Source organism: Habropoda laboriosa, unplaced genomic scaffold, assembly GCF_001263275.1.
Source record: "Habropoda laboriosa isolate 0110345459 unplaced genomic scaffold, ASM126327v1 scaffold99, whole genome shotgun sequence".
In the NCBI taxonomy this organism is placed as follows: Eukaryota; Metazoa; Arthropoda; class Insecta; order Hymenoptera; family Apidae; genus Habropoda; species Habropoda laboriosa.
Window position 1 is genome coordinate 1,399,175 of NW_017100239.1, and position 22,303 is coordinate 1,421,477.

At 41.2% G+C, this 22,303-nt stretch overlaps 1 protein-coding gene across 2 annotated transcripts in view; it reads right to left on the reverse strand.

Moving 5' to 3' along the window:
- LOC108571846 (rhoGEF domain-containing protein gxcJ-like) overlaps positions 1–16,222 on the reverse strand; it is a 31,896-nt gene extending 15,674 nt beyond the window's left edge. The window contains exon 1 of one of the 2 annotated variants that reach the window (XM_017933987.1): positions 15,917–16,222. In XM_017933987.1, the coding sequence (XP_017789476.1) occupies positions 15,917–16,007 (91 nt within the window). In that variant the 5' untranslated portion in view covers positions 16,008–16,222. Of the gene's footprint in view, positions 1–12,188; positions 12,479–15,916 lie in introns of those variants that run through there. The other variant, XM_017933988.1, reaches the window with a different exon arrangement.
- Between the last annotated feature and the right edge of the window lie 6,081 nt (positions 16,223–22,303).

Sequence of the window (22,303 nt, forward strand, 5' to 3'; positions counted from 1 at the left end):
AAAAAGGCTTCAGAGGTTGAAATTCTGAGAATGAACAAGTACAAAAGAATTACTACGAAGCAAACAGTGACTCATAGATCGTAAACCGGAGTAAAATTAATCTAGCACTGAAAACAACACATTTTCGAGTTATCGATATTTCAAATATCCGATGAAAGTGTGATCTACGATATCACCTTGAAAACACGATAATCGCGTACATAATTGAAGCGAAAAAAAATTGCATCGATTATATTATCGATACGTTTCACCTTGAAAGAAGTTGCTCTGTAATTCTGTATGTTACGTAGAATTGGAAGGTTTCCTCGTTGTTTCTTTTTGGCTCGAGGAACAGAAATGATCGAACGAGAAGCGAATTGGAGGATCGATAAATTTCGGGCCAACAATCGAGGACTTCCGGAATCGAAAGAGTCACGCGGAACAAGTCGAGGACGCTGATTATCGGCGCTACATATTCGTCACGAGCGTTAATCGATCACAAGCTTAATCCACTGGTGTCAGATAAGCGCAACACTTTTCACGCAATGGCTGACGATTCAGTAAGGAGAGAGAAAGTAAAGCGTTCTTCTGCATCGTTATGCAGCGATAACCTACGATAACGAAGAAAGCTTTCGTTTTTTCTTTTTTGTTTCGTGAATCGATCGATACGACGAAATTCTGGAAACACTCGATCGTTTCGACGAAAATACTCTATGGCCAGTAAGAGGAGTGCTCTATTAGATTATTCTGAATCATTCTCTAATAATATATATCGTTGTACAATTGCCAAAACTGAAAATCAAATATTTGCCAAATATTTATCACGCGAAAAAATGTTTCACGTTAAATTTGACTTCGATTTTACCGGAGTTAAATGAATACTTTTTTTTGTCTTTAGTAAATTAGCCTGTTCGAATAGACTGATCACAATTAGTCCACAGAACTTCTCACAATGCCTCCTATTTCCCGATAATTTTTAATAAGCGATCGATAGGTTGGACTCTGAAGAAAACGATCGATTGTTCCGCGAGGAAACTCGCGAAGCAGATCACCACACCTTTTCACCGTTCGCTTCAATTCACCTTCCTCCTCTTTCTTCCACCGCCAGCCCCAACACAAGCGGAGAATTCTATTGTCTGGTTTGAAATAAACGAGGCATTCGAACGCACATTGCTGCGCCCTTTATTAATTGGAAAGGAAATAACGATGGAAGGGGAATATGTATACATGCATCTCATATACAGGATGTCGTATAACTAGTATTACAAAAGGGAAGAATGTAATTCTACGTGAAAAACTGAACAGAAAATATGGAATAAAATTTTTTCACACGATGCATCGTTTTCGAGAAAATTCAATTTGAAAAAACTGCAAACTGGGGGCAGTTGAAAGCGCGCGCGCTCTACGAACTTTAAATTCAATTTTCTCGAAAACTAAAGCTCTTACGGAAAAATTGTATTCCACATTTTCGATTCAGTTTTTCACGTAGAATCACTGCCCCGTGACACTCTGCACATTTCTCTGCAGAGAGAAAGAAAGAGAGAAATAAAGGGCGACGTTTCTTTTCTCTCTAGGCATATAATGCCGATGAAATCTCCAGGCTCAGACGAGGCTGGTGCACGACATAAACGTGCACGTAACTAACCGGAGGCTTAATTAACTGCGACGCAATTAGCTCACCTTCGACGCGATGTGCATCCGCTATCCCATCCGAGTCCCTCTGTGCGCGTTTCGAGTGCGGGCTTTGCCGAAATCTATCGAGGAGTAACATCACAGAACCGATATTGTTTTCTTCATTAACGAAACGGATCGTAGAGTACGCGATAAACGAATCTTCAATTTCTTTTGTTTAGATATCGTTCTTTCTCTTATCTGCTTGTTTCTTAACTGCAGAGAGCATCGATTGAAAAAAGGTTCGAGCGTCTATATTTTTCATCGAGACGCGAAAATATTTCGTCTCCCTCGAAACATTCGAATCGTTGCTCGGAGACGCCTGATCGTTTAGAAGGATGTTAATCCGCAATTTTCAAGGAAGAATGACGAATCACCTCGATAAAAAAGAAGCCTGAGAGCGATGATGCGAGTCGCGTTCGCCTTCAGACACTCTACAACACCGGAAGTGGTACCCGGGCTATGGAGAACATCGAAACAGCGGAAATTATGCTTTAAGATCGTTACGCTAGATAATTATCGTGGTAAAAAACCATCAAAAAAACAACAAACCGGAGCATACGATAAATCATATTTAAATCACGTTCGTGACATTGAACATCGTTTATTTCAGTCACGAGAGAACGCTTTCTAACCTAAATTTCCCAGAAATTTCGAATCTGCATACACGCGCGCAGAGGAAAATAATCCGTGGAACGAAAGAGTGACGAAACCATGTCGGGATATTGCCGGAAGACGGTCGTTGTTCACGAACGACTAGCGTAATACAGAAAACACGAATGTTGGAGGAGGCAAGCGAGCGTAAACCCGTGAGCAACGCATTCACCTTGGATATCCACGAGGCAGAATCGCGAAGGACGCGATTTTTCAAAATGAGAACTGCAAAGAGATCTCTGTAACTTGGAACGATCTCGTGACTAATTTAAATATTTATCCCGACGATGTGTTTGTACACTACACCAACGTACCCGTTCAATTTTCTTCGACGATCCACAAAGCACGCGATCTAAACGATACGATCGCGACTCGTTCGAGAAGCCACGATACCAAAGATAACACCCGACACTTAGTCACTGCATTGTTTTGTTTCTTCTTTTTCCTGCCTTCTTAGTCGCAATGATTAATTACGTAACGGTGATCGAATGTTTTGCCGCGAGTTTACTCTCGTGACTCCTGGCAGCTGCTTTTTTTTCCCTCCTTTAAACGGAAATTAACGAGCGACACTAGAAGCTCAAGACCGGCCGAGCTATTATTATCGCGATTATTTCGTACGAAGGACCGCGAACGTAGGACGGAACGAAATGAAAGGGAAGTTGGCGGGTAACAACAAAGGAGACGTAAAAATGCTTCCAAGGCTCCCCTTGCCGAAAAAAAAGAACCTCCCGTTCGCCGACTTCCTGTCGACAGCTGCTCCTCCAAGGTGCCATGCAGCGTACAGAATCGAAGATCGGTTCTTTAAATATTAAAGAGACAGAAGTTTATAGAAGTTTTCCGAGTCTTCTATCGCGATTCGACGATACTGCTAATTTCTGACGCGCACTCCTCAGGATCTCCCTCTCGATGCAAATAGAAACGACCGATCGATCCCTCCAGCCCTTTGAACGGTGAAAATCACCGCGTACCGATGAATTCGAACTCTCTCTCGGCTCAGCTCGAAGGATAATTAAAGTGAATGAAAGAGGAAGGAAGGCAGAGAGAGGGAAAAAGTTTCGCGAGAGAGAAAGAGAGAGAGGGAGGGTCACCTGGAGTATATTTCCGTGCGGAGGTAAAAAGCTTCCGGTCGAGTACGTCGTTGCTATTGGCCTGTGCATTATTCATAGGTATGTGGGTGTCGTATGCTATAATTCGATGGGTTCGACCTGCATTTAATGGATTTACATTGTGCGTGTGCCTAATATCGTCTCACCCTGCTTCTCCCAAGAATTTACAGCGATACCTTTTATTCGTGAAATGTGAAAATAGGTAAATTGTATTTATCGAACGAAAGAAACAATTTTCCATGACGCAGATGAACAGAGCAGGCAACTGTAAGGTTGGTAAACAACGAGAAGGTTTAATCGAGAATATAGCGACTTGGAACGTGTTCAAATCAATTGGAAAACAGTCTAAATTCAGACAGTACCGATTGACCATATAAATCAAGACTAATATTAGAGTTAATATTAATCTTAGATCGACACACGCTGGGTTTTCATGACTCCCCGGCAAAACAAACCGATAAACACACGTCTATTAAATCTAACAATATTTAAAAAATAAAAATATGAAAAAAATTCTCTAGAGCACTGTATCCCTCGTGTTAGCATTCTACAGTGTTAAACATTTCAAATTTTTCACAGAAATGGATATAACGAGACGCAAAGGGGTTCAAAAATATGGTCAATCTTCTCACGAGGTGGCACGGATGAAAAGTTTCCGTTTCTCGAGCGGAAATGCTCGAAGATCGTTAAAAATCGAACACCGAAAATCAGGAAAAATCATTGCGGTTCAATTCCCAACAACGATCTATAATCGACGGCTAATTCCGACGGAGATGGCTGAACGTGTTCATAAATACAATACCTGTCGGTCGCGTTTCGAGGATCGCCGCAGCCGTGTTCGACTGGTTCGAATGGTTATCGCGGGCAGGTATCGCGACTCGTTAAAGCGTTCCACGTGCTAACGGCGCCGGAGATCGAGGCGCACGCGACGATCCAACGATCGGTTCGTTCCACCAGCAGCAAGCACCGGCTCGTTATTTCAAGGCACACAATACAGCGGGGAATCGTGCATACTCGTCGACATCTGTCACGTGGAATTCCAATAATAACGCGTTCGAACAGCCGCGAGAATGCGATTACTCAACGGTTAGGTTCCGATCTCGCGACGAATACTAATTTTTCACGTGATCTCTCTCTCTCTCTCTCTGTGTGTACGTCTACGTTCTACTATATTAACCGATCGTCGACGACGCGAATATAAATTGACTGGCGCGAAATCGATGTTTATTTGCTCGTTTACGAGTCGGTGAGCTGTTTGGTCGATTGGACGGATGTTGGGAGTAAGAGGATGATAAATAGTACATTACGACATGTTCTCGTGTAGTAAAAAGGGTCGATGACTCATGGTTTCCTGTACGAAGTTATCAATGGTGGTTATTTAGTGTGTCCGATTCAACAGAGGAACTTATTTCCTTCGGGTAGAATAAGAACATCGAAGAGGATCGTCGTTATTTCTTCGGTAACAGTTTCTCTTATTAGCTCCTTCTGCTGTTCTTTTTCTTCTTTCCACGAAAGTTTCGTTAAGCGGAGTTACACAAGGATAATGGGTACGAATTTCGAAGAATTCTCATCCTGGATTGTATCCAAGTATTGTAACAACTACGGTAGCAGAACGAGGTTGAGTAACGAGTTACGCGTTACAATTTCGCCCGGTGTAACATTAAAACGAGAAATGTTCTCCGTTCGTCCGAATCAAAATTTCCACGAGTTTCGACGAACTTTGCACGAGTGCGGGTATATCCGGAAGAAAAAGAATAGAATCGGAACGTGGAGAAAGAAACGAGGATGGAAATGATCGATAGACGAAGCCGCATCTTTCGATAATTTAATTCGATTAAACGCAGCTCGAGAAGCTTATCCGCACGCGAGTTCTCTACAATTAGATTTGTCCCTCCTCTGTAACGAAGAAGAAACGGACGCGCGTTAATTTTAGCGAATTGCACAGAGAGACGTCGACCTACTTTCTTCCTCTCCCTTGTCACCGCTCAATTTTCCGCCAAATCGGAGAATAATTACGCCGAATTAACGCGAGATAGCGAGGAACTTTATATACCCCGCGAATTTCGCCCAATTCGCGTAACCAGAATGACGTTATTATTATTTTTCGAATGAAATTGTAAAACATGGAACAGTAGAAAAGGAATTCGTCTAACGCGAAATGTTTATTATCGATGATACTTTATTTCTCACTTTCTAATCCCTTCATTTGTTAAAAATACCGGTGTTTTGTCGTAGAATATCGCGAAACAACGCGATCGCCTACCTAATGGTTCGAGCTGCCTTGAAAATTTCAAGTAAATCCAGGCTATCGACGTGAAATTTCGAAAAGCTACTCGACGAAAAAACAAACCCACCTAGTAATTTACGATTCCTTTTTACTCCCTGTGTGCTTTATGCACACGCTCCTCCGCAATTATTATTGTTATTCCATACAGAAAGTTCAGGATACCTTGCACGGGGAGGAATCCCGCCTCCGCGAAAAATGTCAATGAAATTCGATTCTCGATGGACGGTGCAGCACCGTGCGCGATGGAAAATCGAACAGTGGGCCGCCACTAGTTGATTCACCTCGTATACGTCTGCTGTTAATGCGTCTTGGCAGCAGACGGAGCCAAATATAGGACAGGACTTTCTATCCATTGTGAGCGGCCTCGTGATGACGTTCGTACGAATCGTTGAATCACGCCCGCATCTGTGTGCCGCGGTGAAAACTTTACCGCCGCGGCGCCTAAACTTCGCCAAAGAAAAAAAGAAAAAAAAAACTGATAAATTGTCGAAAGTTTAATCTCGATTCTCTCGGTGAGAAATTTTTCAGTCTGGAATTTCTTTTTCTTTATTTAGAAATAAGAGACGACGTTCGAAAGATAAACCACCACCACCAGGTCGGTTTTAATCAAATGAAACTGTACATGGGAGGTAGGAATTGGAAAACGTTCACTTCGAATCGCTTCCAAGTGATTAAATTACTCGAGCGGCAAGGAAAGCACATAAATCGGAAATGAAGAAAGGCCGTGCGTTCACGAGGCTTGAATTGAATTTGATCAAGTGTAGAAGCGTGTTCAGGTGAACGACACGTGGCTGCGAAACCGCCGAACCCATTCATGTATCCGAGGAACGAGGAAAAATCGGCTGCTACTTGAGCAGAGAAAAGGGAAATGTGTATTTGAATTCGATGCAATTTGGGAGGGATTCCTTCGCGTTTACGCTTATTCGGTATGATTAACCCAGGGGTCGGGAACCTGCGGCTCTTAAATATTTAATAAAAATCTGCTGTTGCCATCACAGAACCGACAGTTATCCCCCAAAAAATAAGTACAATGCGTCGGTAAAGTAAATGTGTTTCGACGCGAGGCACCCATTTCTGAAACGCCATAGAGATCGGCCATCAAGAGGTCTTCTACCAAATGGAACGTAACTAACCATAGGAATAATAGAAGAACACGAGTGTAAACAAAAAACATCAACATTTTGAGCACATTTGCACATTCATTGCGCAACGCATCGCGTCTATATACGTTAGATGAATTATGGTTGTGCCTGAGAGATCAGGTGCGCCCGACGGAGGGTGAAGTTTAAAATTTGAAGTTCAAATCTGCCGCAGCGGAAGGGTTAAGAAAATTGTAAAGGCACGCTGAGTATGTAAACGAACGTGGAAATTATTGGTTGCTCGTGAGAGAGAGGTAACTAATTCGAGAGAGGATCGATAAAGCAAGAAACAATGCCCGCTCGATCGGGGGATTTAGCTTTATCTCGGTTAGAAAGGTGGAGGGAGGGACGAAAATTGACCTCGATACCGCGCTATCTGTCCCTGACTCTTATTCTTTTTATCTCGTCCGTTGAAGACCGATCTTTTTCAGGGAGAACTGATAAGACACCATCGGTGGATTTTCCTCGAAAGAAAGCTTAAAACGCGCAGGCGTTGCACGTGTGTTAACGGGGTCATAAATAATTGAAAAGTCCAACGTTCAGGAGAATTCGATCTTCTGTGTTAGCTACGATATACGAAACTGTTGCTCGGAGTGATTTTTTTCACTGATTTTTCACTTCTTCGTTCTTGTCAAGAGACAACATTATTTCGAAGAATTATTCAACTGGGAGATTTCAGAATGGGTATTCGACAGAGGCTCTGTTCATATTTAAATTGTCCAGGATGACACCTGTTTCCCTCCAGCCAACCTATGTCACGATCAATTATCATACGAAAAACCCACAACTCCCTTTCTGGCACCATCATCCACTTCGTTGCTCGCGGTTAACCCGTTAACCGTTACACTTTTCGATCAGGAACACCTAATTCGATATTATTACATTACACACAAGTTGGTCCACGTAAAATGGCCCGTTCCAATTATCTTCTTTACCAATAGACGGTACGAGACAATTTTTCTACGAAATTTAAATGGCGTCGAAAGGGTGAATAAGACGAAAGAAACATTTTTCTGTTTTCTTCAAGGTAACCCATATTTTTCTACAGTACACTGTAGCATTTAAACATGCATAATATAACCTTGAACTCTAAGATGTTCAACCAAACAAGAAACTTCCTCTCGCCATTTCTTTCAGAAAAAAAAATGATTCTTTGAAAAAACAACGAGTCGAATAAAACGAGTCACCGTAAGAAATCTGCAACGAAATCGACCTAGAACCTGAAGGAAGTCAAGGAAGCAATATTATCCAGCAAACATTCCCCGATATTTCACCGAGCGAGTTACGTATTTTTCTAGTTCATAAATTTCTCGATCGAACGGCAGCCTGTCCGTAAATCGAAGCTTGAGACGCCATTAACGGTGGCACTGTGTCTTTTTTAAGGACCTTTAGAACGGGTAGAAGCAGCAGAGCGGTGATCGTTAATCGGTGATCGTGGGAGAGAGGCAAACAACGGAAGGAAACGATCCCCCGCCTCCTCCTCTTCTTCCATTGCAGCGAGAAATATTTACGACTGAGGAAGGGAAAATGGTGGCACGTCGACGTCCATCGAATAGGTATATCATACGGATATGGGTTGGAGGGTTCGAATTACCGCGGTGCAACTGGTTTCCGTGGAAATCAATACTCGGACACGACGATTGATAGCGATTCCAGCCAGGCCCCTCTACTTCTATATAAGTAAAATAAACGAGAGGAACGACGCTGGTCTCCGCAACCTCTATTAAGGCGCCAGGCAATTTCTTCGGAGAAACGTAATAGTCTAGACGACGAAGAGAGAAATCTCTCCCCTTTTTCTCTCTTCTCGCTGCGACGATCCCTTCAAGGAAACCGGAACACTCCAAATAAGACTTGCTCCTAATTGAAATTTATTATGTACACGGGGACTCTCCGCACAGCTCTCGTCGATGACCTATGATTATCGGTGAAATTGAAAATTCACATCTACCCTTTTTCTCGTCGAATTTTCATCGAATCCAATCGTTTATCACGCTCCGACGAACGAATTTCTGTAAAAAAAAAAAGTGTCTACACCTTGAATCCGTCAATCTTTCCGCTGATAAAACAGACCGGTGATAAAGAAGAATTCCCCGAGTTACACACCGGAACAATGTTCGTCGAAGCAAACAAAATACGCTTATCGCGATCGTTCCCCCCGCCGGTGACAAGGAGAAATGTTTTTCCCTCGCCAACTTTTCCTCGAAACTTCTCCACCGATCGAGGAAATCCAACATTTTTTTCTTTTCCTTCTCGGAACATTTCATCCGGGAAACGAGATGCTTTCTTCCACCGAATTCAATTACATTAGGCTTCACCTCTAGGTGCACAAGTTGATCCAACTTCTGTAAGTATGTTGGACGTATCGAGGAAACGATAGGAATAAATCGAGCAGAATTAGGACTAATCACAAGTTTCTGCGATGGTAATACGAAGGTTTCGAATGGGATAAGAAAGCGGGAAAAGAATTTTTGCGAGGAAAGAACTCGTATTCCGTTATGGTGAAACGTCCACCGTCTTACGAGACCGCGTTTGCGAGACCACGAAAAGCGACACCACGGAGATTTTTTTTTTTCTTTTCTTTTCTCTACTATATCTACAGCTGGCCACAAGGATTTCGCGTCCTTGCCGGCTGCTCAGGTGTTCCGCGAACGTTTCCAGCGTGGGCGTGTCTGCCGTGAGTTCTTTCAATGGGAAAAACGACCTTTGAACCGCGTATCCGTCCTGAGATAGCTTATACATCGCGAAAAACCTTGACCGTCTGCCCTTGATAAGAGAGAAAATAAAGATCGATGCTTCTGGGATCGATTGACGGTACTTATTCGAACACGAAGGTACACGGGACGATTAAAAAACATGTGGTCTTGATCTTTAGTTTAAACGATGTATACCTTAGAATGATATTTTTTCTTTTAAACAAACTTTAGGTGTAAAGTTGAACAATTGACAAGTGACGGTAACTTTTTTTTTCTTTTTAATAACAAGTGTTAAAACCTTCGACCTATTAGTAGGTAAACTTTGGATCTATTATAATACGCGAACTAACGAGGAGAACAAACTCGTCCATGTATTTTCGATCTTCGAATTGACAGAGCAAATAAATAATTATCTCGCGCACAAAAACTATCTATAGCGTTTCGAGGATCGATGGATTTCCGAGAATACTACGCCGCTGCACTTTTCAATATTAACAAAGAACGCGTGTAAAAGTTATACTGAATTGGCACGAGTTCAAGCACGCAGCATCCTCTTAATCGCGTTGATTAATCATTTTTTAATTACACTGCGCCAAGAAGCAATATGCACAAAGCGAACGGGAAGGTGGGTGACACCTGCAGATAAGGCCGATTTCGCGTGTAATGAAGATTTTTATTAGCAGATAAGAACGAGATATCGTCGAAATAATATCTGAATGTTATCTCCGTTACGGGTCTTTCGAACTGCGTCGGTTTATTATTCCGAAAATTATGCGCAAAAAAACGCAACTTGGTGTATCTCGGGAAAAATAATTACTCGACAAGTCTTGATACACATGACTCCTCTTGAAAAGCATTACTAATATTCTCCGTCACGAGTGGTTATTTCGTAAATACTCTGCGGTGATTTAACGACTCGTCGTTAATTATTAAAATCAACGAATCGCTAGGAGTATCTCTCCCTTTTCTTCTTCTTTTTTTTTCTTAATTTTCTCCTTAAAAGGAGAGAAACAAGGACGAAATGGAAATGCAGAAATGTACATAGAAAAAATAGACTGTCAGTTGCATCTAAATAGAATGTCAAGCATCCTCGAAATAAATTTTCCATTTGCGTCCCATTAACCCAACAGGTCACGCGGCGCCGAAGACGCGCCAAATATCGCGCATGCGCAATTGCCAATCTCTTGTGAACGCGCTTTACACCACTGCGTGCAATATCACGTTCTATGTATAGTCACACGGCTGTCACGAGACTCGCATTTTTCCCCCTGGTTTCCCATTCCGTTCCCTCCGTGACGGTATAGTCGGTGGAAGAAATATAACCGTGGACGTAAAATCGGTCAGACATGCATAACGGGGACTGAACTTTGTTTCAGTCGTCATTCAAACGCGTAGAACACCACGTGACCCTGGTTATCAATGCATCAACGTACTTGTAAAATGCACTAATGAAGCTTCATCGAGAACGTTTAGATACCGCGCACGTCATTTTTCACCGACTATATCGAGGAATGCCAAAGAGGGGAAAGTGACATCCGTACGGCTGTTTAGGTTAGATCGTACGGCTAGAATGGTGAGGATGCTTTCTGTACCGCGAGCCGGGTCACGTGGTGCATCCATCACTCCGCGCGCTCGTCGAAAACATCGAGAAGATTTCGAACTTTCTCCAGAATTAGAAACGGAAGCTTAAACCTCGGCAGAAGGATCCCGCGAGGGATACCGAAACTTGGAATGCAACTTTCAAGGTGGTAGAGAAAAAAATTTTATTCGGAATGGGGGGATAGATTGTGCACCGGCTTAGCCATATATAAAACACAGATGTTGACAGATTGCGACACAGTATGCGATGTATATAATCTACAACTGCTACAGGTTTTCACGTTGAAATTAACAATAGGTTGATAACAAGTCGAATGGAACACCGAAATATCCTTTGGCGTCGCATCTCGCTTTCAAGGTTTCACGTGAAAAGACGGACATGACTACGGTCACGTCGGTCGAAACGGACGTTACTACGTAAAACGCGTCCAGTACGAAAGATCGTTAAAATTTGCAAAAATTTACCTATAACGTTATGTGTAATTGCTTTCTGAGTACGATGGTGATTATGTGTTATAATTAGCAAATTTAAAATAACAATTTTCCGTTTTTTAACACTTGACTGCTGCTATGCAGAAACTGAACGTTACGACGCATACGCGTATCGCGACGAATGCAACTACACGAAATCACGCGGCGCCAAGTAAACATCGAACTAAAGTCGCACAGTTTGCACGATTTTTCCGAGGGGTGAACAAACTTGGAACAATGCAAAAGACCGGATACGTTCTGCTGAAGCAGCTGCGTGAGTCATGCAGCTGCAACGGAGCATCGTCACCGTACATTCCACAATTCTCTTCTCCGAAAGACCGCGAAACGCGAGACGGGCTTAAATTAGAATGCAGCCTAATTCGAGGATAGAATTACCTAGGGATACGCGCGAAAGCCTTTACTTAAACTGCATAAATTCCATTCGTCACCGATCGTAAACTTCGTATATGACGTATATGACGTCGTCTTAACTTATAATCATCGTAAATCTATAAATAACCTGTATTCGTAACGGACGCGCCGTTTCCCCTTCTTGCCTCATGTTTCAAGGAACTAAACGTGACCTTACCTTTCGCCCTACGGGCAAAATGCGTTATATTCTGTCTGAGCACTTTTAGCCACATTTTCGCCCCCTTCTGTTTACTCTCGAAATCCGACGTCCTGGTGGAACAGGGGGGTCCTCCACCCGTAGGAAATGTCGGCTTCAATGATTCGACGTAAAATATAACCGCTCACTGTCACCGACTGACGATCTCTCCCGAATGCCGGTTGTTACTTAACCTCACTTTTGCGACGTTCAGAATGTCGAGGCGTATCGGTAACGTCGTGGTTAACAACGATCGATAAATGACAGGTATAAATAACTAGAATAATGGAAATTGCGTTTTAAGTAAAAACGAACGATGTTCACACACGAAATTGCTACGAGAGACAGACACTGACGCTAGAGAGACGCGACCCTTTTATAGGCGGGCAACGATCACGTAGGCAAGTCGTTAGCTGCTCTACTACCGAGCGCGATAATATCGACTCCGGGCCTTGGAACTTGTCTTGTTTACCAAGTAAAGCCGTGTCGACACTGGCGTATATTTTGACGAAGCGCCGGCCGAACGTTATGGGAGTCGAATGCAGGCACGCGACTCACTCCGAGAGATATGAACACACGTATCCAACGTTCGCATGCACGGCAAGCACTTTGACCGTTTCGCGGCACATGCTCCCGCTCAAACGATGGCAACGCTGTATAAACTCTGGCAACCAAGTGCGCGCGCAACCGTTTGCGGTTAGTGGAAAATTGAAAATTGCACTACCGCGAAATATGATATCACAAATTTAACGATGCAAACAAATCGACGTTTAATTAAACATTTAACAAATCCTGTAATGTCTTTCAAATGCATTTCATGTGTTTATGCGTACATATGCATATTTAAAGATATGATAGATAATATCTACATAGATAACGAATTTTAGCAGTATGTGTATATACAGCTCTATATATTCTTCAACTTATTTATGATTCTGTAAATAACAATGACAAAAGTATTAATGCATTTTCCTTGGCATAACGAGTTTGCCACAACAGACGATAAGATGCGAATAAACATCGTAATATTAACGAATATGCATCTGCTTGTATCTTCACAAAATATTCCATACAAAGTGCGATCGAGAAAAAGTATATATGTTCAATGGAGCATATTGATCTTTATTTTTAGCGCTCTTATGACATAACGGATAGATTTCAGCGCAATTTTATGCCTAGTCAACAAACAAGTGTATATACACTCTCAGGGTTACACGAACGATAAATAATTGAGTCAAATGTTATTCAACTATTATTTAAGTAATCGTTCGAATAGATAATCGGGAATACATAATCTTGATGTATGCACGAATTAGACTACACTGTTTTCAAAGTACCGTGAGCGAAGCCAACGTAATGATATAAATATCAGAATTATCGCGTGGTATATTTAGCTCGCAGACGTCGAAGCCGGTAAACAACAAACCACGATCCGACATGCGATTTCAAGACTCGTGCTACGTTGATTTGTTTTCCTTTCTTTTTTCACATTACAACAACATTACGCGTTACCTTTTACAATCGTGATTAACAAATCAGTTAAAGAAGAAAAATAAATATATCAAGATTTAATTCATTCAACGAAAGCAAAAGCACGAGAGTCGTTCGAATCCGCGAATCTGGGTCGCGTGACACCACAAATTAGAAAATCTATCTTCGTTTAATCGTCGTTGATAATTTATTGCTAGTGAAATTAGGACGACAAACATAGCTCGAAATAGACAGTCCGTTGTGTGAATGCTCGATTATCAACATTCACAAGATATCCATTCTAGCATTGAAGAAACATGAAGGGAAACTAAATTTTGACTAAATGAATGAAAAGTGTGTCGTTGCCGGAACAAAATACATCCGGTGCCTTATCAGCTAGTTTTCAACGGATAAAACAACTGACGTGTGAACAACACTAGACTAGGGTTGGTGAATGTCAATTTACCGTTCGGAAGGTTACGCTCCCCTTTTACATGACCTAACCTAGAGCCTAATCTACCTCAAGTGATGCACGTTAAGAACGAAATCGATCGTTGCCGCACGCGTGCGTACGTGTGCGTGGCCACGCACGCGGTGTACTCGTTCTGTCGCTCTACTGAACTCTTATTAGAATTCTAACATAAAATTCCACGATAACGAGTTCGATGGAGCGTCTTATCTGCGATTTTTCGTTATTGCGCCATTGTTGGCGAATGCGCGCGCAATCAATATTCATCGAACATTAACAGGAATAACGAAGTATCGATGAATCATACGATTATCGAGGAATTTCCGTAAATTTTCTTAACAAATTTCTGAATAATACGAAACATGATGAAAAAGAGGTAAAAAAATCCCCGACGATAATATCTTCTTGTCCGGAAGCGTCGTCATTAAGAGGTTATGTGTTTTAGGAAAACAGGAAATTTCGAAAAAAGAGAAATATACATATGCACCTTTTCTAACAATGAGTCAATGATTGTCTATTAAACCGAATGACGTAAAGATAATAGCATCAACCAGAAGACAGATTTAATGGTAGAAGTATTTACTACATCTAGCACACAGAGATTTAATGTTCCAAGTGTCGTTAGTTAACTATTCAAACGCACATGCATATACGCAGATACGAATCTCGCGAACAGAGCCTCGATGCGTAACGTTTACAAGACAAACACTAGCTCGAGAAACAGCTAGCACGGTAATTATACAACGAGAATTGCGACTTAACGTTCAGCCTCGAGACGGATCCCGCGAAATCTAAATATGAATGTCTATTCCATTTGTACTTATATTCCACCTGTTTTGGAACGTAATTTCCAACTGGAGACACGCCAGGAGCTAATTTTCGATTCTCACACGTACATCGATGGAAATCACCTTCATGTTTAGAAACATTAAAAAAAGAAAAAAATTGGTGAAACCAAAACCTCTATTTTCGGAAAAATGTTCCTAGCCTAGGATAATTAATCTAACGATAAGATCGCGAACACATCAAAGGAAATACATAATAACTCTCCTAATGGAATCCCCTTTGTTTTTCACCTCTTTTGTTACGCAATCATAAAACTGAAGTTCGTATCTATGTTTTTTTCACGGTTGACGCGTAAACGTCTAACCTTGAACTTCACGACAAGACGCAGCTTTGAGGTTATGTCAGTATGTCCCTGACCTTGAGTGACATTGTTCGATAGGTTAATCGAGTCGTGACAACTTTTTTCGACCTCTGTACGCCTCGTTGTTTTCAATTGAAACTAATGCTCGGTGGTATAAGAATAAAAATGAAATTCGATTTAATTAATCTATACGCCGTTACGCGTAACTTCGACTAACTTCCCGTAAACGAAAGGATTGCGCGCGAAATAAACGCAACGACGTAATTCAAACGACTGTTCAATCACCTTTCATCGGAAAGGAGCTCTCGCTATGGGTGTCGATGGCCTAGATTGAGACGCATCTGTTTAATTACACCGATCGGGTCAACAATTATGCGGTAGACCTAGATTGATGAGCAACGACGTTAATTACACCGACAATGCCGATCTCTCTCACGTTTGTCAGCTCGTCGAACCGGCTATTACATATTTACACCACGTGAACAAACGTACAGTTCGCGATTAACGATAATCGTTCACGAACGAAATGAAACTTTGCAAATACGAAGAGGAGAATTAAAAAAAAAAGAAATGATTTTTAATGCTGAAAAAATGGGAAATAGTTATTGATAATTATCAACTCACCGACAGAATCACCGTTTTTCTTGCCGCTGTTGTTTTTATTCTTCTTGTTCTTCGGATAGATGTTGCCGATTTTACTCTGTCCACAACCCATCCTGCTCTATTACGGACCCGCGCAGACTAATCACACTTTCAACTTCACTTCTCACTGACTTTCAGTACTTTCTTTTTTCTTTATCTAATTTTCGTTGCACGTCGTTAATAATATCCTCGATACGAGTATCAGTTTTATTTGGCGAAATGGAGGACGAACAAAGATCTGTTTTTTTCTTAAAAGCTGAATGTAGTCTCTCTTTAACTCGAAGAAATTCTTTTCATAGAAAGAAGGATTAGATACATCAATACGGTTCCGTATAATCGTTCCAAAGGTGAGATTTTTTTTTACCGTATCGTACGCGACACTTTTTATTAGGCAGCGGAAGAGTTCTTTTTTACATATACATATAGATACATACATACATATATATATATATTCTTTTTTCTAAATATGTGTATATATTTCTTATATATATTTGCAATATGTATAATAGTCGGAAATGCGAAAAACGAATTCGCCGCTTTTCTGTGTGTGAGTGTGTGTGTATATATATATATATATGTATAATATGCTCCACGGAAGTTTCTGAAAAGCTCGTATAGCTGTTGTATGACAGGCTGCGTGTGACAATTACGTGAGATCCCGGATAGATATGTAGGTACATAGGATACGAACGAATATGAAAGCCAGTAATTCTAAAAGAACCGCGATTTGCGACGTTTTTCGTTCTTTCTTTTATCAATGAATATATATATCAACAGAATTCAGTCTTTTCGTGTGTCAGAATCTAGCAATTTTCCGTAACAGAAAATCACAAGAATTCAAATTTGTATCTTTCTCCTCTTCTTACAACTGATCCACCTGTAGAATCTCCTCCGTGGATTAATCAGATCCTTCCTGAGTAACTGTTGCAACGACGATAAAGCTCGCAAGACTAATTCCTCGTTTGTTCGTTATCGATTAACGCGATTCAGTCTTTTACACGATCACCAGACGGCAACAGAAGGAGTAAGCAGTCTTTGATAGAAGGTACACGTTCACCAATGACGTGGAGAAATATTCTCTCCTTGTTCCTCGAGACAGAGCAGAGCAGAGAGAGAAAGAGAGAGAGAAGATCCGTTCTCTCGACGAGAGAGAGGAATAAACTTTGCTATGGCAGCTCGGGGCTCGTTCGCCCTGGCGGCCTCGACTTCGTCGTCTCTGGCTACCTAAGCCAAGGCAGCCAATCCATTTTGCGTTTCCTCTTCGTTCTACCACCCCATCGTTCGCGATCTATCATCTATCCCATGTCCAAAGCTGCCAGCCTTGCATCCTCCTGCTCTGCTGCTATCCCTCTGCGCATTCGTTCGCTCCTCAAGCTCGTTTCTCTCCTCAACCAAGGATTCTTCTACCTTTGAAGAAAAATTTAATCAAATTTATCGTTTCACCGATTCAACTAACTCCATTGTATTGATTTAGACGCGTGAAAAAAATAGCTTCTTCGACAGGAAGAAAACAATCTCTTCCCTCGTGTAGCTGTCTTTGACCGTTGATAGCAAGGGATGATAGCGGTGGACGCGTGGCTCAAAAGCGTGGCTGGCACATGTTTCGGTTACAAGGACGAGCTGGCAAGGTCCCTAGACACACCAGTCTGCTTATGGGTGAACGGTTGTTCCAGTTTCTCCAGGCGACGAATATCGTTGGCTGGGCGAGAGAAACAACGGTGGTGGAAGAGGAACGAAGCTTCCAAAGGTGGTAGAGAGGAAGTGTAGAGTGGGTTGTTGATGTGTAACAGAGACGAAGCTGATTGGAGGATGGCCGCAAGAGGGACGAAACGAATTCGTTCGATCCCCTTTGCCTTCTCCCTCCGTCTCTCCCACCCTGAGGTGAACGTCTTTTGGTCCGCCGCTAGAATTCGATTATCGGATTCGTGGCTGCAAAGGAACAAAATAACGCGCCGGTTAATGTACTTGCTTCTAATGCAGAACGGGGATACGTTGAAATGAAACTAATTAGGTGCTCCCGTGCCATGCTTCACGTGTTTACCGAATAACCGTAAGTAACAACTGCGAGAAAAATGAAGTACCGAACGTGTGATGTGCTTGTGTTTAGCTTTGAAAGGAATAAGTCGGGCGACAATTTGTTTTTCTTTTACGTTGAAAACGATCCATTCTTCGACGTTTTCGAGGTATCTATTTAAAAATTCTTATATAGGCATGCATCTGTTGGAGAAATCAATATGGCGCCTATGTGAATTGTAAAAGTCGAACGATCGATATTGTTAACTTTGGCACGATATCTGATGTGCTCCAGCTTTTAGCGGGCGCGCGCACACACGTCTCTAACAATAAGAATGTAACAGCACACTAAAGAGCAGCACGTGCAAAATTTCTGCATCGCGGCAATAACAACGATCTATCTATCGTCGAGTAAAACTCGAACACGCGGTATACCACCACAAGTTTCTTTTGAAAAAATCACAATTCTTCGAGCGCCTTTATGTCAACAGACGAACGTTATCGAAATGTATGTACAACGCATCGATATATCGCGTGGTACGTTCGCGACGAAAATTCGTTAAGGATCGAAATTTCAAAAGCAGATAATTCTCGATTGTAGTTGAAATATATCCAAACAGCGTTATTATTCAAATGAATAAGCGAATTACAAAGTAAAATAACAATTTAAAATAATATAATATTTCAACGATTGTGTATTTCACGATAATTACAGGAATTTAATGCGTATGAACGTCGAATCAACAGTCGATATTCCATGTAAAATTTATGTACGACAATTGTCCTCCCATTTCTCGGCCAATGTCGTTTCCTTCGATTCTCCATTGGATATAATTAATTAACAGCGTATTATATTACCGTAACGTTTCCGTCCTCGGTTAACTGACGTTCTAAATACCGTGTATGCAGCAATGCACAATAACTTTCGCGATTAATCGAATTCCGTGATATTATATCGTTGTATAATCGATCCTTATCGATCCTGCTCGCGATAGCACTTTTATTCAATTCGATAAGTTACCCCCGTTAATACTGGACGAAAGACAAAAACAACTGAATCGACGAAAAATTCGCTGTTTATTGAAACCACGATTAAACATAGGGAATAATGTTTGCTTGAACAATCTGTCAATGTTCAAATTGTTTCACATCGATATCCGGTTTCCATTTGCCGCCGTATAAACACGCTTTTCAAATTTCACAGTACGAAATTTTTCTTACGAAAGCCTATTCGGATGACGAAACTGTATTAATGGACTCTCAAGGAACTCGAATAAGCTCTGAACACGCGATACTATTTTCGTCCGATATATTGCGTGGAAATATTAGACGGGATAAATGACAGTCGAACGTAATGCACAAGTTATCTTTGTCTTTATAAGAGTATATTTACTTTCACACATGGCACAGTAAAACACAAGGGTCGCAGTTCACAACGAATATTCAAACGCAATGTCGTTCCCCTGCGAAGCGACGTTGCCCGAAATTCGATTCGAAGTCAACTAACCTCGTTTCGCGCAGCAAAGCGAGCGACCTCGGTGTCCACCTGTTCACGACGATCGTACATAAACGAGCCTCTCCGCCTATTCTATATCCCGGGTATATGTACGTGTATGTAGGCGGATATAATTCGCGTACGAATTCACGGACGACGGGACGCAAAGGAGGAAGAAACACAGACACTCGCAGCACGAAGTTTCAGCATCGACTATTCAGCCGGTCAAGGCGCCAGCTGGTTATGCGCATGCGCACTCCCTCCGTACCATCCTACACATGCTTGATACACGAACGAGTGCTCACGCACTGGCGTCGTTGATTCTAACCTCTTCTAGTACGTGCATGCGTGCTCGCTAGTAACTGTATATCTACCACTACACGCTAGAACCTTCTATTGCATGCGTACAACATGTATATATGCTTACACATCCATAGACAAGTCGTATCCCTTTGTAGGGTGCGTTCAGATTATCTTTATCGAAAGCAATTTTCAACGTTATTTATTCAAGCGAATTTCAGTTAAAAGCAAATGGAACGTAATATATATATTGTTTAAGGGTATTAAATATATCACGATCTACGTCTATTCGATTTTATCGATTGATCGAACTGTTTTCATTTCTTTTTAACATATTTTTCAAAGCAGAAATAACGAAAGAAGCTAATCTAGTATTCGTAGGTTTGTGGATTAGGTTTCGAGTGAGGGGTCAAGGAGGAGGAGGAGGGAATTTCAGAGGATTACCCGAGTCCCGTGATGTCATGACCTTCCGAAAGGGATTCTTGGTTTTCGTGATTGCACTTAGAAACTGGCATCGACGTTATAGTACACATGTACCCACCGGATTAAGTCATGTTTATGCATCTTGAAACTAAGTGCATATAGTCAATTATTCGCCTGTTCCATGAAAGTTATGCACAAATATTTGACTTCAATAACTTGGAAGAATGAAACGTGAACGTCGAGAAGCAAAAAAAAAGCAGCTCGTTCATACTTGCTCGATTCTATTTGAAATGAATTTTCCTAGAATTCTAATAAATTCACGACTCTACGAAGCAAAATATGTCCACAATACCTTTGTGTCAAATGCCAATAAATTTCACGAACGTCTGAACTCAACACGATGCCTGATTCAAATGCAATTATACGGTACTTACGTATTGCCTTTCGAAGATCGTCATGTACAATGCACTATATAGAGAAGTATATCTAGGACAGTGGTACTCATTGCTTTCTTTCGAGTGACCCTTGAATTAAAACCGTGTTTCGATTTAATCAACGACGGTTAACATCTATTCAATACAAATGCTCGTAATCGATTCTCAACGATATTAAAATGCAATCTCCGAAAGAAAGATAACGCGCGGTCCTCGATCAAATTTTTATTAATCTCGATCACGTTTCTAGAGAACATCGTTTAACATAGATCGGTGAGTACATCCACTCACGATATCAAGAACCATATAATTCTACACGAAACGAATAACACATCCGGTCAACGTCTAATGCACGTCATGTGGATAAAAATGAATATCGTACATTAATTGAGATTCTCGATCGTACAAAATTATCGCTTGTATTGTATTTAATACACCTTGATTCAGAGTACATGGTATAATACTGATACGACGATGAGTCGCTATTGGTCAAGTTCCATGCAAGAAACAATGATAAAGATTGCGGAACGATTTTTAATATTCACGCCTTATAAGTTTTATCAATGGTGAAAATAAAAAAATTCGCTACAATAAGAACGAGACTTGTTACATAAAGAGCCAATTTTTTTTATTTTTCCTTCTTTATGTTTCTTTTTTTTGGGGGGGTGTGGGTTGAATACAATGATCAATCGATCGTTGGCGATTGATTGAATTAAGTATCACCAATCTCAGCCACGCTATCTCGTTACAAGACCGCGCGTTCTCGCTTGACAGCAGCTTCAGCGTAATTTGACCAAAACGAAGCCGAAATCCTATTACAATGCACGCGATTCGACGTATGTCGATCAAACGAAAAAATCTCTCGCCGTGAAATCGTTTTTTTTCGTGACAAAACCCGGCTCGCGAGGTTCGTGGCAGAATTCGAAGAAAAGTAAATCCGGTGCTCGACCGGACTTCTCTTATGCATATACGGTTTAACAATGGTCGTAACAATGCCAGTGTAATAAGACTCATATTCCCCGAAGTGATTAATTCCACTTCGTATGAAAAATCTCGCCGATTTCTTTTCCTTTTTCTGGAACTATCAAAAAACCACCAGTTTCATTGACGTGTGTTCAAATTAACCTCTAAGAAGTTTCGTAGATCAAAAACTGTTCCATTTTATTTTATTCTTTCTTTTTGTATTTTTTTTTCTTCTTCCTTGTAAACACTAAATAGACTAAGACTAAACTTCGTTCGTGGTTCGAACCCATTTCGAAGGTCACTGTATCCGTTCGATTTGTTCGTTTCTGTCGCACATTTTCTCCATTTGATTCTACGCTTCTAAGAGCCAACTCTTTTTCGTTTTTTGTAACTTCTAAAATGTACATGGTGTTTCATATGTTTCTTAGTATTCAGGTCGACACAAAAAACACACGTTTTATCATGTTCAAACGCTTCTACATGTACGATAATACATCGAAGCAACGTACAGAGGAATGTCTTCCGAGAAAATATCCTAAAATTTGATAATGACATGTATAGGAAGATTGATTTACGGAGGACGCAGAGGGCGAGGGTCGCAACGTTCTACCATTTCCCTTCTCTTCCATTAATTCCTCATCCCTTCACGTGCATCTCACGCATTATATAAATTAACTAAACATTCAATTCGTTCACTCATGTTGTCTTCGTTATTCTCTGCAATAAATTAAATATATCAAA